This window comes from Ranitomeya variabilis, chromosome 5 (genome assembly GCF_051348905.1).
Source record: "Ranitomeya variabilis isolate aRanVar5 chromosome 5, aRanVar5.hap1, whole genome shotgun sequence".
NCBI classification, from domain to species: domain Eukaryota; kingdom Metazoa; phylum Chordata; class Amphibia; order Anura; family Dendrobatidae; genus Ranitomeya; species Ranitomeya variabilis.
Window position 1 is genome coordinate 672755809 of NC_135236.1, and position 25709 is coordinate 672781517.

At 43.7% G+C, this 25709-nt stretch overlaps 1 protein-coding gene across 4 annotated transcripts in view; it reads left to right on the forward strand.

Annotated features, from left to right (window-relative positions):
- The window catches only part of SYN3 (synapsin III), a 244090-nt gene that overhangs the window by 94816 nt on the left and 123565 nt on the right, over window positions 1-25709 (forward strand). For all 4 annotated transcript variants that reach the window (XM_077266806.1, XM_077266804.1, XM_077266803.1 and 1 more), the window contains exon 4: window positions 24286-24377. In XM_077266806.1, coding sequence (XP_077122921.1) covers window positions 24286-24377 — 92 coding nt within the window. The remainder of the gene's footprint in view (window positions 1-24285; window positions 24378-25709) is intronic.

Genomic DNA, 25709 nt, shown 5'->3' on the forward strand with positions numbered 1-25709 from the left:
GCTGACTTGTTCCAATGAACAGCGCCCCCGCTGTCTGTAGGATGTGTCTGTTATTGCATCTCTATTGAAGTGAATGGTGTAGAGCTGCATTACCGCACACAACCTGTAGCTAGGGGTGGCGCTAATTTCAGAGGAAAGCATCCATATGTTGTTAATCATGGACTGCCCCTTTAAGTTTTACAGAGAAAAAAATCAGAATTTGGCCTGTTCCCCGCAGTGTGATGGTCTCTGTGCCCACAGTCGTGGCAGCGGGGCCAAGTTCTGCCTTCCAAAGCTGTGAAAGAAGAAAAAAATTGCTCTCTGACCTTTTGTGCCGCGGGGGCCAAAATCATCAGCTCTCAGGGTGAGGGCACAATGTGGCCCCTGCCAGCGCCGTGCTCGGGGCCACACATCGGTGGGCACAAGACTTAAAGGGGAACCTTGCCATGTTGTTTACCGGAGGGTCTGAAGCCAAAACCCCGCGACTCCGACCCCCATCCTCCGCTCTCAATAGTCACCACGATTCCACTGTCCCATCATCGTTCTGTCCCTCTGCATCCGCATCGCCCCCTACCCCCGCCGCCCCATTAATATTCTCCACCTCTGATTCCAGAACAGACCCTCCATTCATGGGTTCCTCATGTGGATGGAAGAAAGAGGGAGACAGTCAGCAGCGCTGACCGTACCCACAATGCACGCAAGCAAAGCCGCGGCCCATATAACCATGGAAGAACCTGGAAACCATCAGCAATACCGCGCTGCACACGCCACCTTAAAGGGGAGCTCCACCTTAACTTCACTTCTAGTTCTTCTTTATAGGGTAGTTCCACCTTAAATGGCAGTCCTACCTTAACATTTAGTTTTACCTTTAAGGGTACAGCAGTTTTAGCTATTCTTTAAAGAGTTACTCCATCTTAAAGCGTACTTCTTCCTTAAATAGTAATTCCACTTTAAATGACAGTAGTACCTTAATGGTTAGTTCTACCTTAAGAGTAGTTCTAGTCCAGCCTTAAATTATAGTTTTACTTGTCCCTAATAATAAATGGCGAGTACTACCTTAAATATTAAAGGGTAGTTCCACGTTAAAGATTAGATCCTCCTTAAATGTCAGTTTTACATTAAAAGGTAGTTCCACCTTAAGAGCAATGTTAGCTTTTCTTTAAAGAGTTGTTCCATCCTAAAGAGTACTTCCTCCTTAATGAGTATTTCCACCTTAAATGGCAGCAGTACCTTAAAGTTTAGTTCCACCTTTAAATAATAGTTTGACCGTAAAGGGTAGTTCCACCTTAAATTGCAGTCCTCCATTAAAGGGTAGTTCCACCTTGAAGGGTAGTTTCACCTTAAGAGCAGACCTAGTTCCATGTTAAAGAGTAAGTCCACCTTAATTTTATAGTTTTACCTTAAAGGGTAGTTCTTAAAGGATAGTTCCTCCTTAAATGGTAGTTACACCTTAAATGGCAGTCTTTTCTTAAAGGTTTAAGGATAGTGCCACCTTAAAGATTAGTTCCACCTTAAAGTATAGTCTTACCTTCAAGGGTAGTTCCTCCTTAAATGGCAGTTTTACATGAAAGTGTAGTTCCACCTTAAGAGCAGTTCAAGTTCCACCTTAAATTATAGTTTTACCTTAAAGGGTTGCTCCCCTTTGGATAGTAGTTAGTCCTTAACTAGTAGTTCCACCTTAAAGAGAAATTCCAACTTAAAGGGATATTCCCATCACCAAGATCCTATCCCAATATATAGCAGGTGTAATAATAATAATATTAGCAAATACCTCCAATTAGAAATGTATAGTTCTTCTGATTAGCTATGTTGCTTACCCCATGTGTAGGGCATTGCAGTAGCTTAGGTATACATGGTTACGACCATTCATATAGTTACAGTTAATAACCATGGATACCTAAGCTACTGCAACGCCCTGCGCATGAGGAAAGCGACATAGCTAATCAGAATAACTATACTACATTTCTAATTAGAGGTTTTTGCTAATATAATTATTATTACACCTACTATATATTGGGACAGGAAATTGGAGATGGGATTTGAAGGGATTATTAAAAAAAATCCCCTCCATTCTCAAAAACGGGGGGATTTTCGTTTCTTTTGTGGGTTGCTCGTTGCCTAGGTAACCGACCACCTGTGCAGTCTCAGAGTGGCTGGTTACCTAGGTAGTGGCTTTAGAGCTGGTTGGATCCAGTGATCTTCCTCCTATCGCCCCGTCTACTCAGGAGCTGTAAGATTTATGAATCAGTGGCGGACCTACTTGTTGGCGGTTTCCACTTGTCACTACCTTGCTGTTTGGTGCCGTCAGCTCCTTGTTGTTGGCAGCCGACTCCTCACAGACTACTTGCTGACAGTCTCCACTTACTGCATTGTTCAAGCAGAAGATCAGCACAGATCTCGCCCCTTCTGCCCCTCTCCTGACTGTTTCCACACAGACCTGTCTGGTTTTCCTTCCATTTCTTTTCTAATTCGGTCTCGGAAACTTGGCAGATGTGAAAATACCAGAAAATCAAATAATAAACTCTTCAGAGGGAAGCAAAACCGAAGGAAGGAACACGGAGGCCGCAGAAGATAAGATCCGCAGCGTTTGATCTATTTTAGAAATTTCCAGGAGACGTAAAACTAAACACAAATCCGAGCACAGACCCCGGAATGTCCATATAGCGGGGGGTTAAAGGGGCACAACGCAGAAAACGTGTCCAGAGCAGGGTGCGAGAGCGCGGGGCGTAACACAGGCCACCAAAAAGAGAAGTCACAAAACTGCAGAGGCCACATCTAGAAAGAAACACGTCTCTTCACTAGGAGCAGTATAGTAGTTATATTCTTGTACATAGGGGCAGTATTATAGTAGTTATATTCTTGTACATAGGGGCAGTATTATAGTAGTTATATTCTTGTACATAGGAGCAGTATTATAGCAGTTATATTCTTGTATATAGGAGGCAGTATTATAGTAGTTATATTCTTGTACATAGGAGCAGTATTACAGTAGTTATATTCTTGTACATAGGGGCAGTATTATAGTAGTTATATTCTTGTACATAGGGGCAGTATTATAGTAGTTATATTCTTGTACATAGGGGCAGTATTATAGTAGTTATATTCTTGTACATAGGAGCAGTATTACAGTAGTTATATTCTTGTACATAGGGGGCAGTATTATAGTAGTTATATTCTTGTACATAGGAGCAGTATTACAGTAGTTATATTCTTGTACATAGGAGCAGTATTATAGTAGTTATATTCTTGTACATAGGAGCAGTATTATAGTAGTTATATTCTTGTACATAGGAGCAGTATTATAGTAGTTATATTCTTGTACATAGGGGCAGTATTACAGTACTTATATTCTTGTACATAGGGGGCAGTATTATAGTAGTTATATTCTTGTACATAGGGAGCAGTATTATAGTAGTTATATTCTTGTACATAGGAGCAGTATTATAGTAGTTATATTCTTGTACATAGGAGCAGTATTATAGTAGTTATATTCTTGTACATAGGAGCAGTATTATAGTAGTTATATTCTTGTACATAGGAGCAGTATTATAGTAGTTATATTCTTGTACATAGGAGCAGTATTATAGTAGTTATATTCTTGTACATAGGGGGCAGTATTATAGTAGTTATATTCTTGTATGTAGGGGCAGTATTATAGTAGTTATATCCTTGTTTGTAGGAGCAGTATTATAGTAGTTATATTCTTGTACATAGGGGCAGTATTATAGTAGTTATATTCTTGTACATAGGGGCAGTATTATAGTAGTTATATTCTTGTTCGTAGGAGCAGTATTATAGTAGTTATATTATTGTACATAGGGGCAGTATTATAGTAGTTATATTCTTGTACATAGGAGCAGTATTATAGTAGTTATATTCTTGTACATAGGGGCAGTATTATAGTAGTTATATCCTTGTACATAGGAGCAGTATTATAGTAGTTATATTATTGTACATAGGGGCAGTATTATAGTAGTTATATTCTTGTACATAGGAGCAGTATTATAGTAGTTATATTCTTGTACATAGGGGCAGTATTATAGTAGTTATGTTCTTGTACATAGGGGCAGTATTATAGTAGTTTATTCTTGTACATAGGGGCAGTATTATAGTAGTTATATTCTTGTACATAGGAGCAGTATTATAGTAGTTATATTCTTGTACATAGGGGCAGTATTATAGTAGTTCTATCCTTGTACATAGGAGCAGTATTATAGTAGTTATGTTCTTGTACATAGGGGGCAGTATTATAGTAGTTATATTCTTGTACATAGGGGCAGTATTATAGTAGTTATATTCTTGTACATAGGAGCAGTATTATAGTAGTTATATTCTTGTACATAGGGGCAGTATTATAGTGGTTATATCCTTGTACATAGGAGCAGTGTTGTGAATTTGCTTTTTGCTCCCTCTAGTGGTTACTAGTTTTTTGACTCTGGTTTTTCTGTCATTCCTTTTATCCGCACCTGGGTCGTTAGTTAAGGGTGTTGCTATTTAAGCTCCCTAGACCTTCAGTTCAATGCCTGGCAACGTAGTTATCAGAGCTAGTCTGCTGTGCTCTTGTCTACTGATCCTGGTTCCAGTTATATCAGCTAAGTCTGCCTTTTGCTTTTTGCTATTTGTTTTGGTTTTGTATTTTTGTCCAGCTTGTTCCAAATCTATATCCTGACCTTTGCTGGAAGCTCTAGGGGGCTGGTGTTCTCCCCCCGGACCGTTAGACGGTTCGGGGGTTCTTGAATTTCCAGTGTGGATTTTGATAGGGTTTTTGTTGACCATATAAGTTACCTTTCTTTATTCTGCTATCAGTAAGCGGGCCTCTCTGTGCTAAACCTGGTTCATTTCTGTGTTTGTCATTTCCTCTTACCTCACCGTTATTATTTGTGGGGGGCTTCTATCCAGCTTTGGGGTCCCCTTCTCTGGAGGCAAGAAAGGTCTTTTGTTTTCCTCTACTAGGGGTAGCTAGATTCTCCGGCTGGAGCGTGTCATCTAGAATCAACGTAGGAATGATCCCCGGCTACTTCTAGTGTTGGCGTTAGGAGTAGATATATGGTCAACCCAGTTACCACTGCCCTATGAGCTGGATTTTTGTATTCTGCAGACTTCCACGTTCCTCTGAGACCCTCGCCATTGGGGTCATAACAGTTTGCCAGGCCAGTATTAAATGTTTAATGCATTGCAGAAGAGGGATTATAAGAAAGAAGATTCTGAGTTTTTTTTTTTTCTTTCTTCTTCCCCTTTACCTCAGAGTGGCTATGCTTGCTGCAGACATGAATGTCCAGACCTTGATTACAAGTGTGGACCAGCTGGCTACTCGTGTGCAGGGCATACAAGACTATGTTATCAGAAATCCTAGGTCAGAACCTAAAATACCGATTCCTGAACTGTTTTCCGGAGACAGGTTTAAGTTTAGGAATTTTGTGAATAATTGTAAATTGTTTTTGTCCCTGAGACCCTGTTCATCTGGAGACTCTGCTCAGCAAGTAAAAATAGTTATTTCGTTCTTACGGGGCGACCCTCAGGATTGGGCTTTTTCGCTGGCGCCAGGAGATCCGGCATTGGCTGATATTGATGCGTTTTTTCTGGCGCTCGGTTTACTTTATGAGGAACCCAATCTTGAGATTCAGGCAGAAAAGGCCTTGCTGGCTATGTCTCAGGGGCAGGACGAGGCTGAAGTGTATTGCCAAAAATTTCGGAAATGGTCCGTGCTGACACATTGGAACGAGTGTGCACTGGCCGCTAATTTTAGAAATGGCCTATCTGAAGCCATTAAGAATGTTATGGTGGGTTTTCCCATTCCCACAGGTCTGAATGATACTATGGCACTGGCTATTCAAATTGACCGGCGGTTGCGGGAGCGCAAAACCGCAAATTCCCTCATGGTGTTGTCTGAACAGACACCTAATTCGGTGCAATGTGATAGAAAAAACGCAAATTCCCTCATGGTGTTGTCTGAACAGACACCTGATTTAATGCAATGTGATAGAATCCTGACTAGAAATGAGCGGAAAATTCATAGACGCCGGAATGGCTTGTGCTACTACTGTGGTGATTCTACACATGTTATCTCAGCATGCTCTAAACGTATAGCTAAGGTTGTTAGTCCTGTCACCGTTGGTAATTTGCAACCTAAATTTATTCTGTCTGTAACTTTGATTTGCTCACTGTCGTCTTATCCTGTCATGGCGTTTGTAGATTCAGGTGCTGCCCTGAGTCTCATGGATCTGTTATTTGCTAAGCACTGTGGTTTTACTCTTGAACCATTAGAAAATCCTATTCCTCTTAGGGGTATTGATGCTACACCATTGGCAGCAAATAAACCGCAGTATTGGACTCAGGTTACCATGTGCATGACTCCTGAACACCGCGAGGTGATACGTTTCCTGGTTTTACATAAAATGCATGATTTGGTTGTTTTAGGGCTGCCATGGTTACAGACCCATAATCCAGTCCTGGACTGGAAGGCTATGTCAGTCTCAAGTTGGGGCTGTCGTGGTATTCATGGGGATTCCCTGCCTGTGTCTATTGCTTCTTCTACGCCTTCGGAAGTTCCGGAGTATTTGTCTGATTATCAGGATGTCTTCAGTGAGTCTGAGTCCAGTGCACTGCCTCCTCATAGGGACTGTGACTGTGCTATAGATTTGATCCCAGGCAGTAAGTTTCCTAAGGGAAGACTGTTTAATCTGTCGGTACCTGAACATACCGCTATGCGTTCATATATCAGGGAGTCTCTGGAGAAAGGACATATTCGTCCGTCTTCTTCCCCCCTTGGTGCGGGATTCTTTTTTGTGGCTAAAAAGGACGGATCTTTGAGACCTTGTATTGATTATCGGCTTTTAAATAAGATCACTGTCAAATTTCAGTATCCTTTACCGCTGTTGTCTGACTTGTTTGCCCGGATTAAAGGTGCCAAGTGGTTCACCAAGATAGACCTTCGTGGTGCGTACAACCTTGTGCGCATTAAGCAAGGTGATGAATGGAAAACCGCATTCAATACGCCCGAAGGTCATTTTGAGTACTTGGTGATGCCTTTTGGGCTCTCCAATGCGCCTTCAGTTTTTCAGTCCTTTATGCATGACATTTTCCGGAAGTATCTGGATAAATTTTTGATTGTTTATCTGGATGATATTTTGGTTTTTTCTGATGATTGGGATTCGCATGTGGAGCAGGTCAGGTTGGTCTTTAAAATTTTGCGTGAAAATTCTTTGTTTGTCAAGGGCTCAAAGTGTCTCTTTGGTGTACAGAAGGTTCCCTTTTTGGGGTTCATTTTTTCCCCTTCTGCTGTGGAGATGGACCCAGTCAAGGTCCGAGCTATTCTTGATTGGACTCAGCCCTCGTCGGTTAAGAGTCTTCAGAAGTTCTTGGGTTTCGCTAACTTCTACCGTCGTTTTATCGCTAATTTTTCTAGCATTGTGAAACCGTTGACGGATATGACCAAGAAGGGCTCCGATGTAGCTAACTGGGCTCCTGCTGCCGTGGAGGCTTTCCAGGAGTTGAAGCGCCGGTTTACTTCGGCGCCTGTTTTGTGCCAGCCCGATGTCTCACTTCCCTTTCAGGTTGAGGTGGATGCTTCAGAGATTGGAGCAGGGGCCGTTTTGTCGCAGAGAGGCCCTGGTTGCTCTGTTATGAAACCTTGTGCCTTTTTCTCCAGGAAGTTTTCGCCTGCCGAGCGAAATTATGATGTGGGCAATCGGGAGTTGTTGGCCATGAAATGGGCATTTGAGGAGTGGCGTCATTGGCTCGAGGGTGCTAAGCATCGTGTGGTGGTCTTGACTGATCACAAAAATCTGATGTATCTCGAGTCTGCTAAACGCCTTAATCCGAGACAGGCCCGCTGGTCATTGTTTTTCTCCCGCTTTGATTTTGTTGTCTCGTATTTACCAGGTTCAAAGAATGTGAAGGCCGATGCTCTTTCTAGGAGCTTTGTGCCTGATGCTCCTGGAGTCGCTGATCCTGTTGGTATTCTTAAAGATGGAGTTATCTTGTCAGCTATTTCTCCGGATCTGCGACGTGTGTTGCAGAGATTTCAGGCTGATAGGCCTGACTCTTGTCCACCTGACAGACTGTTTGTCCCGGATAAATGGACCAGCAGAGTCATTTCCGAGGTTCATTCCTCGGTGTTGGCAGGTCACCCGGGAATTTTTGGCACCAGAGATCTGGTGGCCAGGTCCTTTTGGTGGCCTTCCTTGTCAAGGGATGTGCGGTCATTTGTGCAGTCCTGTGGGACTTGTGCTCGAGCTAAGCCTTGCTGTTCTCGTGCCAGCGGGTTGCTCTTGCCCTTGCCTGTCCCGAAGAGACCTTGGACACATATCTCCATGGATTTCATTTCTGATCTTCCGCTATCTCAGGGCATGTCCGTTATCTGGGTGATATGTGATCGCTTCTCCAAGATGGTCCATTTGGTTCCTTTGCCTAAGCTGCCTTCCTCTTCCGATCTGGTTCCTGTGTTTTTCCAGAACGTGGTTCGTTTGCACGGCATCCCTGAGAATATTGTGTCAGACAGAGGATCCCAGTTCGTTTCTAGGTTCTGGCGATCCTTTTGTAGTAGGATGGGCATTGATTTGTCGTTTTCGTCTGCTTTCCATCCTCAGACTAATGGACAGACGGAGCGAACCAATCAGACTTTGGAGGCTTATTTGAGGTGTTTTGTCTCTGCTGATCAGGACGATTGGGTGACATTCTTGCCGTTGGCTGAGTTTGCCCTTAATAATCGGGCTAGTTCCGCCACCTTGGTTTCGCCTTTTTTCTGCAACTCTGGTTTCCATCCTCGCTTTTCTTCGGGTCATGTGGAGCCTTCTGACTGTCCTGGGGTGGATTCTGTGGTAGATAGGTTGCAGCGGATCTGGAATCATGTGGTGGACAACTTGAAGTTGTCACAGGAGAGGGCTCAGCGCTTTGCCAACCGCCGCCGCGGTGTGGGTCCCCGACTACGCGTTGGGGATTTGGTATGGCTTTCTTCCCGCTTTGTTCCTATGAAGGTCTCCTCTCCCAAATTTAAACCTCGTTTTATTGGGCCTTACAAGATATAGGAAATCCTTAATCCTGTATCTTTTCGTCTGGATCTTCCTGTGTCGTTTGCTATTCACAATGTATTTCATAGGTCCTTGTTGCGGCGGTACATTGTGCCTGTAGTTCCTTCTGCTGAGCCTCCTGCTCCGGTGTTGGTTGAGGGCGAGTTGGAGTACGTGGTGGAGAAGATCTTGGATTCTCGCCTCTCCAGGCGGAGGCTTCAGTACCTGGTCAAGTGGAAGGGCTATGGTCAGGAGGATAATTCCTGGGTGGTCGCCTCTGATGTTCATGCGGCCGATTTAGTTCGTGCCTTTCATGCCGCTCATCCTGATCGCCCTGGTGGTCGTGGTGAGGGTTCGGTGACCCCTCACTAAGGGGGGGGTACTGTTGTGAATTTACTTTTTGCTCCCTCTAGTGGTTACTAGTTTTTTGACTCTGGTTTTTCTGTCATTCCTTTTATCCGCACCTGGGTCGTTAGTTAGGGGTGTTGCTATATAAGCTCCCTAGACCTTCAGTTCAATGCCTGGCAACGTAGTTATCAGAGCTAGTCTGCTGTGCTCTTGTCTACTGATCCTGGTTCCAGTTATATCAGCTAAGTCTGCCTTTTGCTTTTTGCTATTTGTTTTGGTTTTGTATTTTTGTCCAGCTTGTTCCAAATCTATATCCTGACCTTTGCTGGAAGCTCTAGGGGGCTGGTGTTCTCCCCCCGGACCGTTAGACGGTTCGGGGGTTCTTGAATTTCCAGTGTGGATTTTGATAGGGTTTTTGTTGACCATATAAGTTACCTTTCTTTATTCTGCTATCAGTAAGCGGGCCTCTCTGTGCTAAACCTGGTTCATTTCTGTGTTTGTCATTTCCTCTTACCTCACCGTTATTATTTGTGGGGGGCTTCTATCCAGCTTTGGGGTCCCCTTCTCTGGAGGCAAGAAAGGTCTTTTGTTTTCCTCTACTAGGGGTAGCTAGATTCTCCGGCTGGAGCGTGTCATCTAGAATCAACGTAGGAATGATCCCCGGCTACTTCTAGTGTTGGCGTTAGGAGTAGATATATGGTCAACCCAGTTACCACTGCCCTATGAGCTGGATTTTTGTATTCTGCAGACTTCCACGTACCTCTGAGACCCTCGCCATTGGGGTCATAACAGAGCAGTATTATAGTAGTTATATTCTTGTACGTAGGGGCAGTATTATAGTAGTTATATTCTTGTATATAGGAGCAGTATTATAGTAGTTATATTCTTGTACGTAGGGGCAGTATTATAGTAGTTATATTCTTGTATGTAGGGGCAGTATTATAGTAGTTCTATCCTTGTTCGTAGGAGCAGTATTATAGTAGTTATATTCTTGTACATAGGGGCAGTATTATAGTAGTTATATTCTTGTATATATGGCCAGTATTATAGTAGTTATATTCTTGTACATAGGGGCAGTATTATAGTAGTTATATTCTTGTACATAGGAGCAGTATTATAGTAGTTATATTCTTGTACATAGGAGCAGTATTATAGTAGTTATATTCTTGTACATAGGGGCAGTATTATAGTAGTTATATTCTTGTATATAGGAGCAGTATTATAGTAGTTATATTCTTGTACATAGGAGCAGTATTATAGTAGTTATATTCTTGTACATAGGGGCAGTATTATAGTAGTTATATTCTTGTATATAGGAGCAGTATTATAGTAGTTATATCCTTGTACATAGGAGCAGTATTATAGTAGTTATATTCTTATACATAGGGGCAGTATTATAGTAGTTATATTCTTGTATATAGGAGCAGTATTATAGTAGTTATATTCTTGTACGTAGGGGCAGTATTATAGTAGTTATATTCTTGTACGTAGGGGCAGTATTATAGTAGTTATATCCTTGTACATAGGAGCAGTATTATAGTAGTTATATTCTTGTACGTAGGGGCAGTATTATAGTAGTTATATTCTTGTACATAGGAGCAGTATTACAGTAGTTATATTCTTGTACGTAGGGGCAGTATTATAGTAGTTATATTCTTGTTCATAGGAGGAGTATTATAGTAGTTATATTCTTGTACATAGGAGCAGTATTACAGTAGTTATATTCTTGTACATAGGAGCAGTATTATAGTAGTTATATCCTTGTTCATAGGAGCAGTATTATAGTAGTTATATTCTTGTACATAGGGGCAGTATTATAGTAGTTATATTCTTGTACATAGGAGCAGTATTATAGTAGTTATATTCTTGTACATAGGAGCAGTATTATAGTAGTTATATTCTTGTACATAGGGGCAGTATTATAGTAGTTATATTCTTGTACATAGGAGCAGTATTATAGTAGTTATATTCTTGTACATAGGAGCAGTATTATAGTAGTTACTGTATATTCTTGTACATAGGGGGCAGTATTATAGTATATTCTTCTACATAGAACCGTATGGTTTCGGGCGCACATTATTACATACCATCTGTATATCAGCTTTGACCTCGGTGATTGTGCTATATTTATCTGTTGTATACAGAAAACATCTCTATTTTGGGACCATAATGGCGGCATCCTCCGACTATGTGTGTGGCGGGTTGTGACGGGATGGTGCACTGTGGACCGTGGGAGCTGAATACGAGATATAATTAGTAGTGTAAACACATTTCATACACAGTCTGAGGATATAAGTCATTATAGCCTCTGCCTGACACCCCCACCCCACAGCCGCAGGACCCGCGAACCACCGTGATGTCCAGTACTAATAATTCTGCTGTGGCTTCACTGCTCGTCAGTGGACAGGACGTCAGGAGGATATCGTAATGTGACAGCTGATCCGACCGCAGCAAGAGAATAAACATAGGAGGGTGTGGGAAACATACCGCCATAATATGGCTTCATTGAGGGTAACCTTTGTCATGGAAATGGCTCAAATCTTTGTAGAGGGAAGCACTGCTTTTTTATGGAAACAATTCAGAACCACAGTGAACTGTGTCTTCCAGGACTGACAGTGACAAAAACTCAAAATCTTTTGTTGAAGAAAAATCAAGCCAATATACCTCCCCTGGGTGACCTAATGTGAAGGCTCGTCATGAGATGTGGCTAGGATCCCATAAATTTAGAGATCTCCAAATTTCAGGATATCGTCACACCTGGAGGTCCCAGGCGGGAGATATTAATGTCACATTTCCTATTATGATTTTAGCTCTCCATAGATCGGAAACATGGTCTATAAATTGCCATCCATCTGTCAGATTTTCATGCCAGAAATATGCCTGCATAACCGTTGGACCATGGGTGTTCGTGAAAAAAAATATTCATAATTTGGAAAGGGGAACAAAGGAGCTCAAAGCAGTCTGTTTTCATTTGTATAATATAAAGAGTCAAGGGACGTAAATCTGTCACTTCCCACATTCTTCTTCAAATTGGGTATGGAATTAGTGTCTGCAATCTATCAGATAGCCCACTTCAATTTCCAGTTTTCAGCAGCCACCCTGCCTGGAGTCATGTAGAGTATAAGTTTCACGGGTTGACCATGACAGAGAGGAGCCAGAAGATCACAGCGTCTGATTTCTCCTACTCCTGCACTGTATAGAAGCACTTAATCTTCATATTAATCCGTACAGGTTTCTTTTAGCAGTGCAGGGGTTAATCTGCTCAGTTGAGAGCTCCTGGAAGCTTTTCTGCATTAAGGCTCTCAGCTGTTCACTGTTAGCCACTCCCATCTCCTATATCTCCTGACCCTCATTGTCAGAGGGTAGCTTATACTGCATGGCTGGAGGTTGTTGTTGGTTATTATTGGAGAAGGCATTTGGTGGATTTATCTCTGGCTGTTGCTAGGTTTTGATAGTGTGATATTTCCTGTTATGGATCCTGGTGGTAAGGATCACAAAACTGACCTGATAGGTAAACCAGAATAATAGGACAAGCTCTGGGGATGTGGGAGCTATACTGACCTCGATCCTGATCCTATCCACACACACTAAAGGCAGCTGTGGAGCGTTACCTAAAAACCTAGACGCCTCTTCACAGCCTGAGAAACTAGCTACCCCTAGAGAGAAAGCAAGCCTCACTTGCCTCAGAGAAATAACCCCAAAGTTTAGACAGCCCCCCACAAATAATAACGGTGAGTTAAGGGGAAAGCACAAACGTAGAAATGAAAACAGGTTTTATCAAATGAGGCCCGCTAATACTAAATAGTCAGAAGATAGCAAGGAATCTGTGCGGTCAGTCCAAAATACTATCAAAAACTATCCACGCAGAGAATACAAGAACCCTCACACCGACTCACGATGTGAGGGGCGCACTCCACACCCCAGAGCTACCAGCAAGCGAGAAAATCACATATAGCAAGCTGGACTGAACTCATCATATAGTGAGAAACATTTTCAAGGAAACAATGAGCAAATGAACTAGCAAGACTTAGCTTCTCCAGGAGGAGACAGGTCACAAGGGAAGTCCAGGAGAGATCAGAACCAGTACTAAATACAATGACAGCAGGCAACCAGTAAAGGTCCAGGTGAATTAAATAGCAAAATTAAACTAAATTGAATAGCAGGAAACGAGACAGCTGAGCCACCTACAGCCAGCCGTATCGCTAAAGGCCACAAGAGGGAGCCCAAGAACAGAACTCACACAGTACCACTCATGACCACAGGAGGGAGCCTGAGAACGGAATTCACAACTATTTCCCTTACTTCTCCTACTTAGCTTTAACCAGATCCTCCACTCTCCGGTGTTTACCTCTGTTGTTTGTGTGAGTATATTTGTATGTTTGGTATTTTTCATTACCCTTGTTCGTATTCATTTTTTAGTCTGGTTGGTGTGTTACGGTACACTACTAATCCCCTCTTCCCTGGGTGGGGGAAAGGTACAGACTGAGAGTGGATTCAGAAGCTAAGGCAAGTTACGTGACCCCGGCATCTTCACCATCAGAAGTAATCCAGGGAACAGGGTGAGCTAGGACGCCCCTAGCGTTAGAGACATTGACACCCAACAACAGAGTCGTGACATTAGCTCTAACCAAAACCGTTTTTGATCCTTTATGGATCCTATCACTGCTCTGACAGAGCAACTTCAGCAACATAGTCAGGAGGTGACAGATCTATGAACTGTTGTTTTGCAGCACCCTAACACATCAGGTTTGGGGACCGTGACTCCCAGGCAACCCTTAGTGGAACCCAGTGGCGTAACTACAAAGTTATGGGCCCCGGTGCGAACTTCCAAATGGGGCCCCCCCCGCCATAAAATTCAATGTAAGCCCCATAGAATACAATGCAGCCCCCCCCTCATAGTATAATGCAGCCCCTCCATACAGGGGCAGTGACAAAGACACGAGCAAATGGTGACGAGGGGGCAGAGGAGAGGGAACAAGGGGGCAAGGAAGACAGGCACTAGGGGACACATGGGGGCTAGGAGGCAGGGGAGAAGGATACAAGGGGTCTAGTGGGCAAGGGAGACTGACACAAGTGGGCAAGGGAGACTGACACAAATCGCACACGGGGACTAGTGGACAAGAGAGACTGGCACACGGGGACACGGACTAGTGGGCAAGGGAGACTGACACACGGGGAATAGTGGGCAAGGGAGACTGATACAAGGGGACTAGTGGGCAATGGAGACTGACACACGGGGACAAGGGACAAGCACAAGGGGACAAGGGAGACAGGCACAAGGGGACACATAGGGACTAGTGAGCAAGAGACTGACACAAGGGGACAAGGGATACAAGCACAAGGGGACACACAGGGACAAGTGGGAAAGGGAGACTGACACACAGGGACTAGTGGGCAAAGGAGACTGACACAAGCACAAGGGGACAAAGGAGACTGACAGAAGCACAAGGGGACATAGGAGACAGGCACATGGGGACACACAGGGACTAATGGGCAAGGGAGACTGGCACACGGGGACACAAGCATAAGGGAGACAGGCTCAAGGGGACACACAGGGACTAATGGGCAAGGGAGACTGGCACACGGGGACAAGGGACACAAGCATAAGGGGACAAGGGAGACAGGCACATGGGGACACACAGGGACTAATGGGCAAGGGAGACTGGCACATGGGGACACAAGCATAAGGGAGACAGGCTCAAGGGGACTCACGGCCCCCTGACCTGCCAGAGCCGCTTGCAGCTGCGACCGTAGTAGTTACGCCGCTGCCTCACACACACACATACTACAGATATCACACACACACTACAGATATCACACACACACATCATACTACAGATATCACACACACATCATATTACAGATATCACACACATACTACAGTTATCACACACACACACTACAGATATCACACACACACACAGACATACTACAGATATCACACACACATCATACTACAGATATCACACACACACACACACACACACTACAGATAACACACACACACACACTACAGATATCACACACACACACACACACACACACATACACACACTACAGATATCACACACACACACACACTACAGATATCACACACACACACATCATACTACAGATATCACACACATACTACAGTTATCACACACACACTACAGATACCACACACACACACACACACCAGAGATACCAGCTCATATACACAACTCACAATCTCCTCTCTGGTACAGGGGTGGCTGATGTAAACCGGCTGCAGCTCCTCAGCTTCTCCTGACTAAGGCTAGTTTCACACTAGCGTCGGGAACAACCCGTCGCTGTGCGTCGGGCCGACGTTCCCGACGCTAGTGTGGTCTCCGCCGCACAACGGGGGCAGCGGATGCATTTTTCCCACGCATCCGCTGCCCCATTGTGAGGTGCGGGGAAGTGCGGGGAGGTGGGGGCGGAGTTCCGGCCGCGCATGCGCGGTCGGAAAAAGTGGACCGTCGGGAGCAAAAAACGTTACATGTAAGGTTTTTTTCTCCCGACGGTCCACTACCACACGCCCAAGCGTCGCAAAATGGACGCGACGTTTGGCAATGCGTCGCAAATGCGTCGCTAATGTTAGTCTATGACGAAAAAAACGTATCCAGCAAGAACTTTTGCTGGATGCGTATTTTCGGCAAAATGACGCATTTGCGGCGTATTGCAGTTAACGCTAGTGTGAAACTAGCCTAAAGCGGCTCTGTCCCGCACCTCCCCCCTGCTCTCGCCTTCTGTCCCGGGGTTATTTTGGCTTTCTCTTAAAGGGAACCTGTCACCCCGTTTTTTCCGTATGAGATAAAAATACTGTTAAATAGGGCCTGAGCTGTGCATTACAATAGTGTAGTTTGTGGACCCCGATTCCCCACCTATGCTGCCGAAATACGTTACCAAAGTAGTCGTTTTCGCCTGTCAATCAGGCTGGTCTGGTCAGATGGGCGTGGTGTCTTCCCCCAGATCTTGCTTAGTTTTCCGTTGGTGGCGTAGTGGTGTGCGCATGCCCAAGGTCCCGAATCCACTGCACAGGGGAGTGAAAATAGCGTGATGTGCGACATTTCATTGGTGATCGGTGGGGGCGGCCATCTTCCTTTGGCCGCGCGTGCGCAGAAGCGGCGCTCTGCTGGCCGCGGCTTCAGGAAAATGGCCGCAGGATGCCGTGCGTGCCTAGATGGAGATCGCGGCGGCCATTTTCCTGAAGCAGAGATGCGACACCTCGTACACACCCGACTCCGCTCCGTACACCCCCGACTCCGCTCCGTACACCTCGTACACACACGGCTCCGCTCCGTACACCTCGTACACACACGGCTCCGCTCCGTACACCTCGTACACACACGGCTCCGCTCCGTACACCTCGTACACACACGGCTCCGCTCCGTACACCTCGTACACACACGGCTCCGCTCCGTACACCTCGTACACACACGGCTCCGCTCCGTACACCTCGTACACACACGGCTCCGCTCCGTACACCTCGTACACACACGGCTCCGCTCCGTACACCTCGTACACACACGGCTCCGCTCCGTACACCTCGTACACACACGGCTCCGCTCCGTACACCTCGTACACACACGGCTCCGCTCCGTACACCTCGTACACACCCGGCTCCGCTCCGTACACCTCATGCACACCCGGCTCCGCTCCGTACACCTCATGCACACCCGGCTCCGCTCCGTACACCTCATGCACACCCGGCTCCGCTCCGTACACCTCATGCACACCCGGCTCCGCTCCGTACACCTCATGCACACCCGGCTCCGCTCCGTACACCTCATGCACACCCGGCTCCGCTCCGTACACCTCATGCACACCCGGCTCCGCTCCGTACACCTCATGCACACCCGGCTCCGCTCCGTACACCTCATGCACACCCGGCTCTGCTCCGTACACCTCATGCACACCCGGCTCTGCTCCGTACACCCGGCTCTGCTCCGTACACCTCATGCACACCCGGCTCTGCTCCGTACACCTCATGCACACCCGGCTCCGCTCCGTACACCTCATGCACACCCGGCTCCGCTCCGTACACCTCATACACACCCGGCTCCGCTCCGTACACCTCATACACACACTGCTCTGCTCCGTACACCTCATGCACACCCGGCTCCGCTCCGTACACCTCATACACACACTGCTCTGCTCCGTACACCTCATGCACACCCGGCTCTGCTCCGTACACCTCATACACACACTGCTCTGCTACATCCACCCAAACCCCTCCTGACCTCACACAAAAGCTTACCCTCCTCCAGCATGATGACGACCAGCACTGCACTACTGTCCTGCACTACACGGAAGCCCTTGATCATGTGACTCCAACTCCTCCCCTCCTGTGACCTCATCACAGGTCCTGTGCGCACAGAGCAGTGGCAGCTATAGTAGTGGTGTGCGGCTCTCTGCGGTGGAGGGGCTCTGCTGCGGGTCAAGTGCAGTCCCACCCGTGATCGCGAGTGCACGCGCAGCAGGGCCTGTAAGGAAGAATTATTTAAAGGGCCGGCGGCCCATTTTGTAGCTTAGAGTTCTTAGGAGCCCGCCCAGTCTGCTGGACTGGGTGGGCCCCTAAGCACTGCGGGCCCCGTCGCAATTGCGACCCCTGCGACCGCGGTAGTTACGCCCCTGGTGGAACCAAAGATTGCTTTGCCTGAAAAGTTCTCTTGGTGGCATGATACGTTTGTTGTTTTCAGGGAGGCCTGTAAACTATACTTCAGGTTACGTCCATGTTCCTCAGGAACCAAGGAGCTACGGGTGGGGATAATAATCTCTCTCCTTCCAGGTGACACCCAAGCATGGGCATTCGCTCTCCGATATGACTCCCAGTCGCTCCAGATGGTGGAGGAATTTTTTTGGGGCACTAGGTAATATATACGACGACCTAGACCATGTCTCCCCGGCTGACCACACAACGTCAGCTTCAGCAAGGAGACCGGCCGGTGGAGTAGTATTGCTCCGAGACTCTGAGGTGGTCCACGTACACTTAGTAGAATGACTCAACGCTTCGTGACCAGTTCTGTGAAGGGCTAGGGGTAAGGGTGAAAGATGTCTAACCACAGTATGAGACTCCACTTTCCATTCAGGCGGCCATGTCTCTGGCTATCTGGGTTGGTCACCGTCTTCATCAGAGACATAAAGAGACATCCCAATGTCCAGGGCCAAGGGAAATCTGGTCTGAGTCATCTGAGGAACCCATGCAGTTGGGTTGGGGCGACTCGTTCAGATAATCGAACTATAGTTCGGCATAAATGGGGAGTGTGTTTTTACTGTAGGAGAAAGGACCATTCCGTGGACATGTGCCCTTCCCTACCTCACTGTAACCAGCCGTTGGAAAACTAAGAAGTCCAGGTGAGAAACCCAGCTGTACATATCTCCTCTGTGGGTACGACACAATTTTTTTTCTACCTGCTGTATTCCATCTGGGCAAAAATAAGGTGGTTATTTCTGCTTTTCTGGACAGTGGGGCGGTGTTTAACTTGATCAACTCTAGGTTCGTCCAGTTCCAAGGCTTCACCCACATACACTGTCCAGACCTATACCCATAATCGCCATCGACTCCGCACCCTTGAGACAGGGGTATTTTACTCAAGTCATGCGAGGGTTTACATCTACAGGTAGGGGCCATGCACTCAGACGGTATTGACTGTTATGTGCTAGAAGGTCTGCCCTCTCCAGTGGTTCTTGGACTTCCTTGGCTCACTGCACAATCCTGTGGTAGATTGGCAGACTCAGGAGGTGGTAAAGTGGAGTGAGTATCGTCAAGGACCCTACTTGGGCACCCAGCTTGCTAGAAGGCCACTTCAGAATAGTCCAATGTTTTTCTTTTAGTCATTCTTGGGTGTTTGTAGCTGTGTGTTTTGGGTCATTATCCTGTTACAAGACCCATGACCTGCACCTGAGACCAAGCTTTCTGACACTGGGCAGCACATTTCTCTCTAGAATCCCTTGATAGTCTTGAGATTTCATTATACACTGTACAGATTATAGACACCCTGTACCTGATGCAGCAAAGCAGCCCCAGAACAAACAGAGCCTCCTCCATGTTTCACAGTAGGGACTGTGTTCTTTTCTTGATATGCTTCATTTTTCCGTCTGTGAACATAGAGCTGATGTGCCTTGACAAAAAGTTCCATTTTTGTCTCATCTGTTCATAGAACATTCTCCCAGAAGCTTTGTGGCTTGTCAACATGTAGTTTGGCAAATTCCAGTCTGGCTTTGTTATGATTTTTTTTATCAACAATGGTGTCCTCCTTGTCGTCTCCCATGAAGTCCACTTTGGCTCATACAACGACGGATGGTGTGATCTGACACTGATGTTCCTTGAGCTTGAAGTTCACCTTTAATCTGTTGAGAAGTTCTTCTGGCTCTTTTGTTATCATTCGTATTATCCATCTCTTTGATTTGTCATCAATTTTCCTCCTGCGGCCACGTCCAGGGAGCTCGGCTACAGTCCCATGGATCTTACATCTCTGAATAATATGTGCAACTGTTCAGGCAGAAGAGTTTCTAGTAACTTTATGTGTTGACGGATCATTTTTTTCAAGAAAATTAATTTCTGACATTTCCAGGTCTAATAAGGAATGAACGAGGCTAATTGAGATGGAGCTCCACCGAAATGTATCTGGAAAGTAAATTCTGCGTCTTAGCCAGGACCCCATACTAGTGATATCGTCACATTGTCACCACATTTTGCTCCTTAGCCAAATCCCCTGCTTTTCAGATAGATATAAAGGAGAAACAGATGATGACCCGACCAATAAAAGAGATCCTGCTCCAAGAAGTTCCTGGAAAGAGTTTTCCTTGGCCTTCAATGACCGGCGGTTTTCTGTACATTTTTCTTTTCTTGTATTATTTCCAGAATCCAGAAGCATCTTGTGGATGTTACATGGAAGCGACCTCCGATGACACAATCTGTGCCAATGAGCAACATGTGGAGGACGAAGACGGATCCTCATAATTGTCACCAGTCACCGCTGTATAATAGACACATGATAATCTCCCTCCTTATACAGCAATTTATAGCGCTTACTGAATAAGCTGCATCGGGAACCCGGATACATGGAGCGCGCCGGCTGTCCGGTGCCGCAGCTACATGTGTCACTGTCACAGCACACAGGCTCTCCATGCATGGGCAGTATTATAGTAGTTATATTCTTGTACATAGGGGCAGTATTATAGTAGTTATATTCTTGTACATGGGGGGCAGTATTATAGTAGTTATACTCTTGTACATAGGGGGCAGTATTATAGTAGTTATATTCTTGTACATAGGAGCAGTATTATAGTAGTTATATTATTGTACATAGGAGCAGTATTATAGTAGTTATATTCTTGTACATAGGGGCAGTATTATAGTAGTTATACTCTTGTACATAGGGGGCAGTATTATAGTAGTTATATTCTTGTACATAGGGGCAGTATTATAGTAGTTATATTCTTGTACATAGGAGCAGTATTATAGTAGTTATATTCTTGTACATAGGAGCAGTATTATAGTAGTTATATTCTTGTACATAGGGGGCAGTATTATAGTAGTTATATTCTTGTACATAGGAGCAGTATTATAGTAGTTATATTGTACATAGGGGCAGTATTATAGTAGTTATATTCTTGTACATAGGAGCAGTATTATAGTAGTTATATTCTTGTACATAGGGGGCAGTATTATAGTAGTTATATTCTTGTACATAGGAGCAGTATTATAGTAGTTATATTCCTGTATATAGGGGCAGTATTATAGTAGTTATATTCTTGTACATAGGGGCAGTATTATAGTAGTTATATTCTTGTACATAGGGGGCAATATTATAGTAGTTATATTCTTGTACATAGGGGCAGTATTATAGTAGTTATATTCTTGTACATAGGGGCGGTATTACAGTAGTTATATTCTTGTATATAGGGGCAGTATTATAGCAGTTATATTCTTGTACATAGGGTCAGTATTATAGTAGTTATATTCCTGTACATAGGAGCAGTATTATAGTAGTTATTTTCTTGTACAGAGGAGCAGTATTATAGTAGTTATATTCTTGTATATAGGGGGCAGTATTATAGTAGTTATATTCTTGTACATAGGAGCAGTATTATAGTAGTTATATTCTTGTATATAGGAGCAGTATTATAGTAGTTATATTCTTGCACATAGGAGCAGTATTATAGTAGTTATATTCTTGTACATAGGAGCAGTATTATAGTAGTTATATTCTTGTATATAGGAGCAGTATTATAGTAGTTATATTCTTGCACATAGGAGCAGTATTATAGTAGTTATGTTCTTGTACATAGGGGCAGTATTATAGTAGTTATATTCTTGTACATAGGAGCAGTATTATAGTAGTTATATTCGTGTACATAGGAGCAGTATTATAGTAGTTATATTCTTGTACATAGGGGCAGTATTATAGTAGTTATATTCTTGTACATAGGAGCAGTATTATAGCAGTTATATTCGTGTACATAGGAGCAGTATTATAGTAGTTATATTCTTGTACATAGGGGCAGTATTATAGTAGTTATATTCTTGTACATAGGAGCAGTATTATAGCAGTTATATTGTATATAGGAGGCAGTAATATAGTAATTATATTCTTGTACATGGGGCAGTATTATAGAAGTTATATTGTTGTACATAGGAGCAGTATTATAGTAGTTATATTCTTGTACATAGGGGGCAGTATTATAGTAGTTATATTCTTGTACATAGGAGCAGTATTATAGTAGTTATATTGTACATAGGGGCAGTATTATAGTAGTTATATTCTTGTACATAGGAGCAGTATTATATTAGTTATATTCTTGTACATAGGGGCAGTATTATAGTAGTTATATTCTTGTACATAGGAGCAGTATTATAGTAGTTATATTCCTGTATATAGGGGCAGTATTATAGTAGTTATATTCTTGTACATAGGGGCAGTATTATAGTAGTTATATTCTTGTACATAGGGGGCAGTATTATAGTAGTTATATTCTTGTACATAGGGGCAGTATTATAGTCGTTATATTCTTGTACATAGGGGCGGTATTACAGTAGTTATATTCTTGTATATAGGGGCAGTATTATAGCAGTTATATTCTTGTACATAGGGTCAGTATTATAGTAGTTATATTCCTGTACATAGGAGCAGTATTATAGTAGTTATTTTCTTGTACAGAGGAGCAGTATTATAGTAGTTATATTCTTGTATATAGGGGGCAGTATTATAGTAGTTATATTCTTGTACATAGGAGCAGTATTATAGTAGTTATATTCTTGCACATAGGAGCAGTATTATAGTAGTTATATTCTTGTACATAGGAGCAGTATTATAGTAGTTATATTCTTGTATATAGGAGCAGTATTATAGTAGTTATATTCTTGCACATAGGAGCAGTATTATAGTAGTTATGTTCTTGTACATAGGGGCAGTATTATAGTAGTTATATTCTTGTACATAGGAGCAGTATTATAATAGTTATATTCTTGTACATAGAAGCAGTATTATAGTAGTTATATTCTTTACATAGTGGCAGTATTATAGTAGTTATATTCTTGTACATAGGAGCAGTATTATAGTAGTTATATTCGTGTACATAGGAGCAGTATTATAGTAGTTTTATTCTTGTACATAGGGGCAGTATTATAGTAGTTATATTCTTTACATAGTGGCAGTATTATAGTAGTTATATTCTTGTACATAGGAGCAGTATTATAGTAGTTATATTCGTGTACATAGGAGCAGTATTATAGTAGTTTTATTCTTGTACATAGGAGCAGTATTATAGCAGTTATATTGTATATAGGGGCAGTGTTATAGTAGTTATATTCTTGTACATAGGAGCAGTATTATAGTAGTTATATTCTTGTACATTGGGGCGGTATTATAGTAGTTATATTCTTGTACATAGGAGCAGTATTATAGCAGTTATATTGTATATAGGAGGCAGTAATATAGTAATTATATTCTTGTACATGGGGCAGTATTATAGAAGTTATATTATTGTACATAGGAGCAGTATTATAGTAGTTATATTCTTGTACATAGGGGCAGTATTATAGTAGTTATATTCTTGTACATAGGAGCAGTATTATAGCAGTTATATTGTATATAGGAGGCAGTAATATAGTAATTATATTCTTGTACATGGGGCAGTATTATAGAAGTTATATTGTTGTACATACGGGCAGTATTATAGTAGTTATATTCTTGTACATAGGGGCGGTATTATAGTAGTTATATTCTTGTACATAGGGGCAGTATTATAGTCGTTATATTCTTGTACACAGGAGCAGTATTATAGTAGTTATATTCTTGTACATAGGAGCAGTATTATAGTAGTTATATTCTTGTACATAGGGGGCAGTATTATAGTAGTTATATTCTTGTACATAGGGGCAGTATTATAGTAGTTATATTCTTGTACATAGGGGCGGTATTATAGTAGTTATATTCTTGTACATAGGGGCGGTATTATAGCAGTTATTTCTCCAGTCTCCTGTGGAGCCGCCGCCGGCTTTGATCACGGTGTATAGTTTGCAGTGTCGGTGTTGACATGTGAAGTGGTCCGGTGCTGTCTTTAAATGTTGATGATTTTCTACAGAAACTGCTAGAACCAAGGTAAATAAAGTCTGACTTTTCTATATTTAGCGGCTGACAGGAAAGCCTCCTACCAGGTTAAACACGTTTCTTTCCTGTGACGGCCGAGCTGCTGTAAGAGGACACGACTTATTACTCTCTGTCCCGCAAGACTCATATTTTTCTCTTTAAAGGGAAGTTCATTAAAAAGTAAAAAAAACGTAAAGTAAAGTCCTCGTCACAAAGTTCTGCGGGTAATTCTGTGTCCTGGGTGACACCCTGTATCGCCACCATTATGTGGCGTCGGCGGTTTTGCATCTCATCTAAATTTCCAAAAAATTGATAAAATTCAAAATAAGTAAAGTTTTTCTTTCTTTCTTTAGGCCGAGTTTTCCGAGCTGAACCTGGCGTCTTATGTAAATGGCGGCTGTATGGTGGATATGCAGGTCATGAGGAACGGCACCAAGGTAGTCAGGTAGGAGGAGCTCTGGAGTGGTCACATGGTATCTTGGCTTTTCTTTGTTTAGATCAGTTTTTCTGCTTTCCCCTTTAATTTGAAAAATTCCCGTCCATAACCATAAAAAGGACGGCAGAAAAGATTAGCTTCACCCTGTTGGAGAATATCATCTTGTAGTTGTGTCTCTATGCTGAGCCATTACATAGGAGATTATATGATAAAAGTGTACCCTGCGTCCACCACTAGAGGGAGCTGAAGAGCTTGCTGCATACAGTTTCTCCATTGAAATCTATGATGGAACAGTATGCAGTGAGCTCCCCCTAGTGGAGACCGATGATAAAAGTTTTATCATGTATCAATATGAGACTTGGACCTTTTGAAAAAGGTGAATATCCGTCCTCACAATGTAAGTTCATCCCCATCCCAAATCCACGACCCAATACCCGATAAAAAAAAAACAAATATGATCTAAAAAAAAAAAAACGAGAAAATGATCTCAATAGAAGGTCATTCGGCCATCAGATATTCCCCCCGACCCACCAGATAGAAGAATGCTTGGCTCTCTCTGAATGCAGAGCTCTGAAAGCGGAAAACAGAAAGATCGGGCATATCGAAATCAAGCAGCCCCATCTTTCTTTCAGGGAAAAGTTATGACATCCCTATACAGACTAGATCGAAATATAATGTATAAATTATTACACAATGAGTTAAAAGGCTAATATTTTTTAGACCCCTCTGTCATTATATTGTCCTGGAAAAGCAGAAGAAGGAGGAATGTCTCCTAATATAGGACTTGTAGCCCCGAGCCTTCCAGCCTGAGCCTGTCCCCGCACGCCTGCCCAGCACCACCTCCTCCCCCATGGTGTTTTTCCAGCTGGGGCCCGAGTCCCCCATGTTTCATCCACCAGGTAGGTCTCTCGTGGTCCCACCACTTGGACACCATATGGTCCTTTTTTTCTCTTTTTTTTGCCTGGCACACAACTAATTGGGATAAGACTGACTCGACCCCCCCTCTTATGGATCATCCGAAATTTCTCGCCTTCCCGTCTCCGCTAACTCGTCATTACATCCAGGACCCCGATCACCGTCTTCTCTCCGCAGAGAAAATTGTTTAAAATTTAATAAAAAAATAATGTTAAAAAAAAATCCAATTTTTCTTCGTCGGCCATGACGGCTCCTCCCCAAGATAAGTCCTTTAAGAAAGATCCTTTAAGGAAACCATTAAAGGGGGTCTCAGGACTATGGCGATAAAGTATATTGAATAGTGGTCAGTGGGGGGAGGGGCTGCAGGTACGGAGCATATATCCAGTCAGGGGCGGCCACCCTTGATCCCTGGGATCACAGATCTTT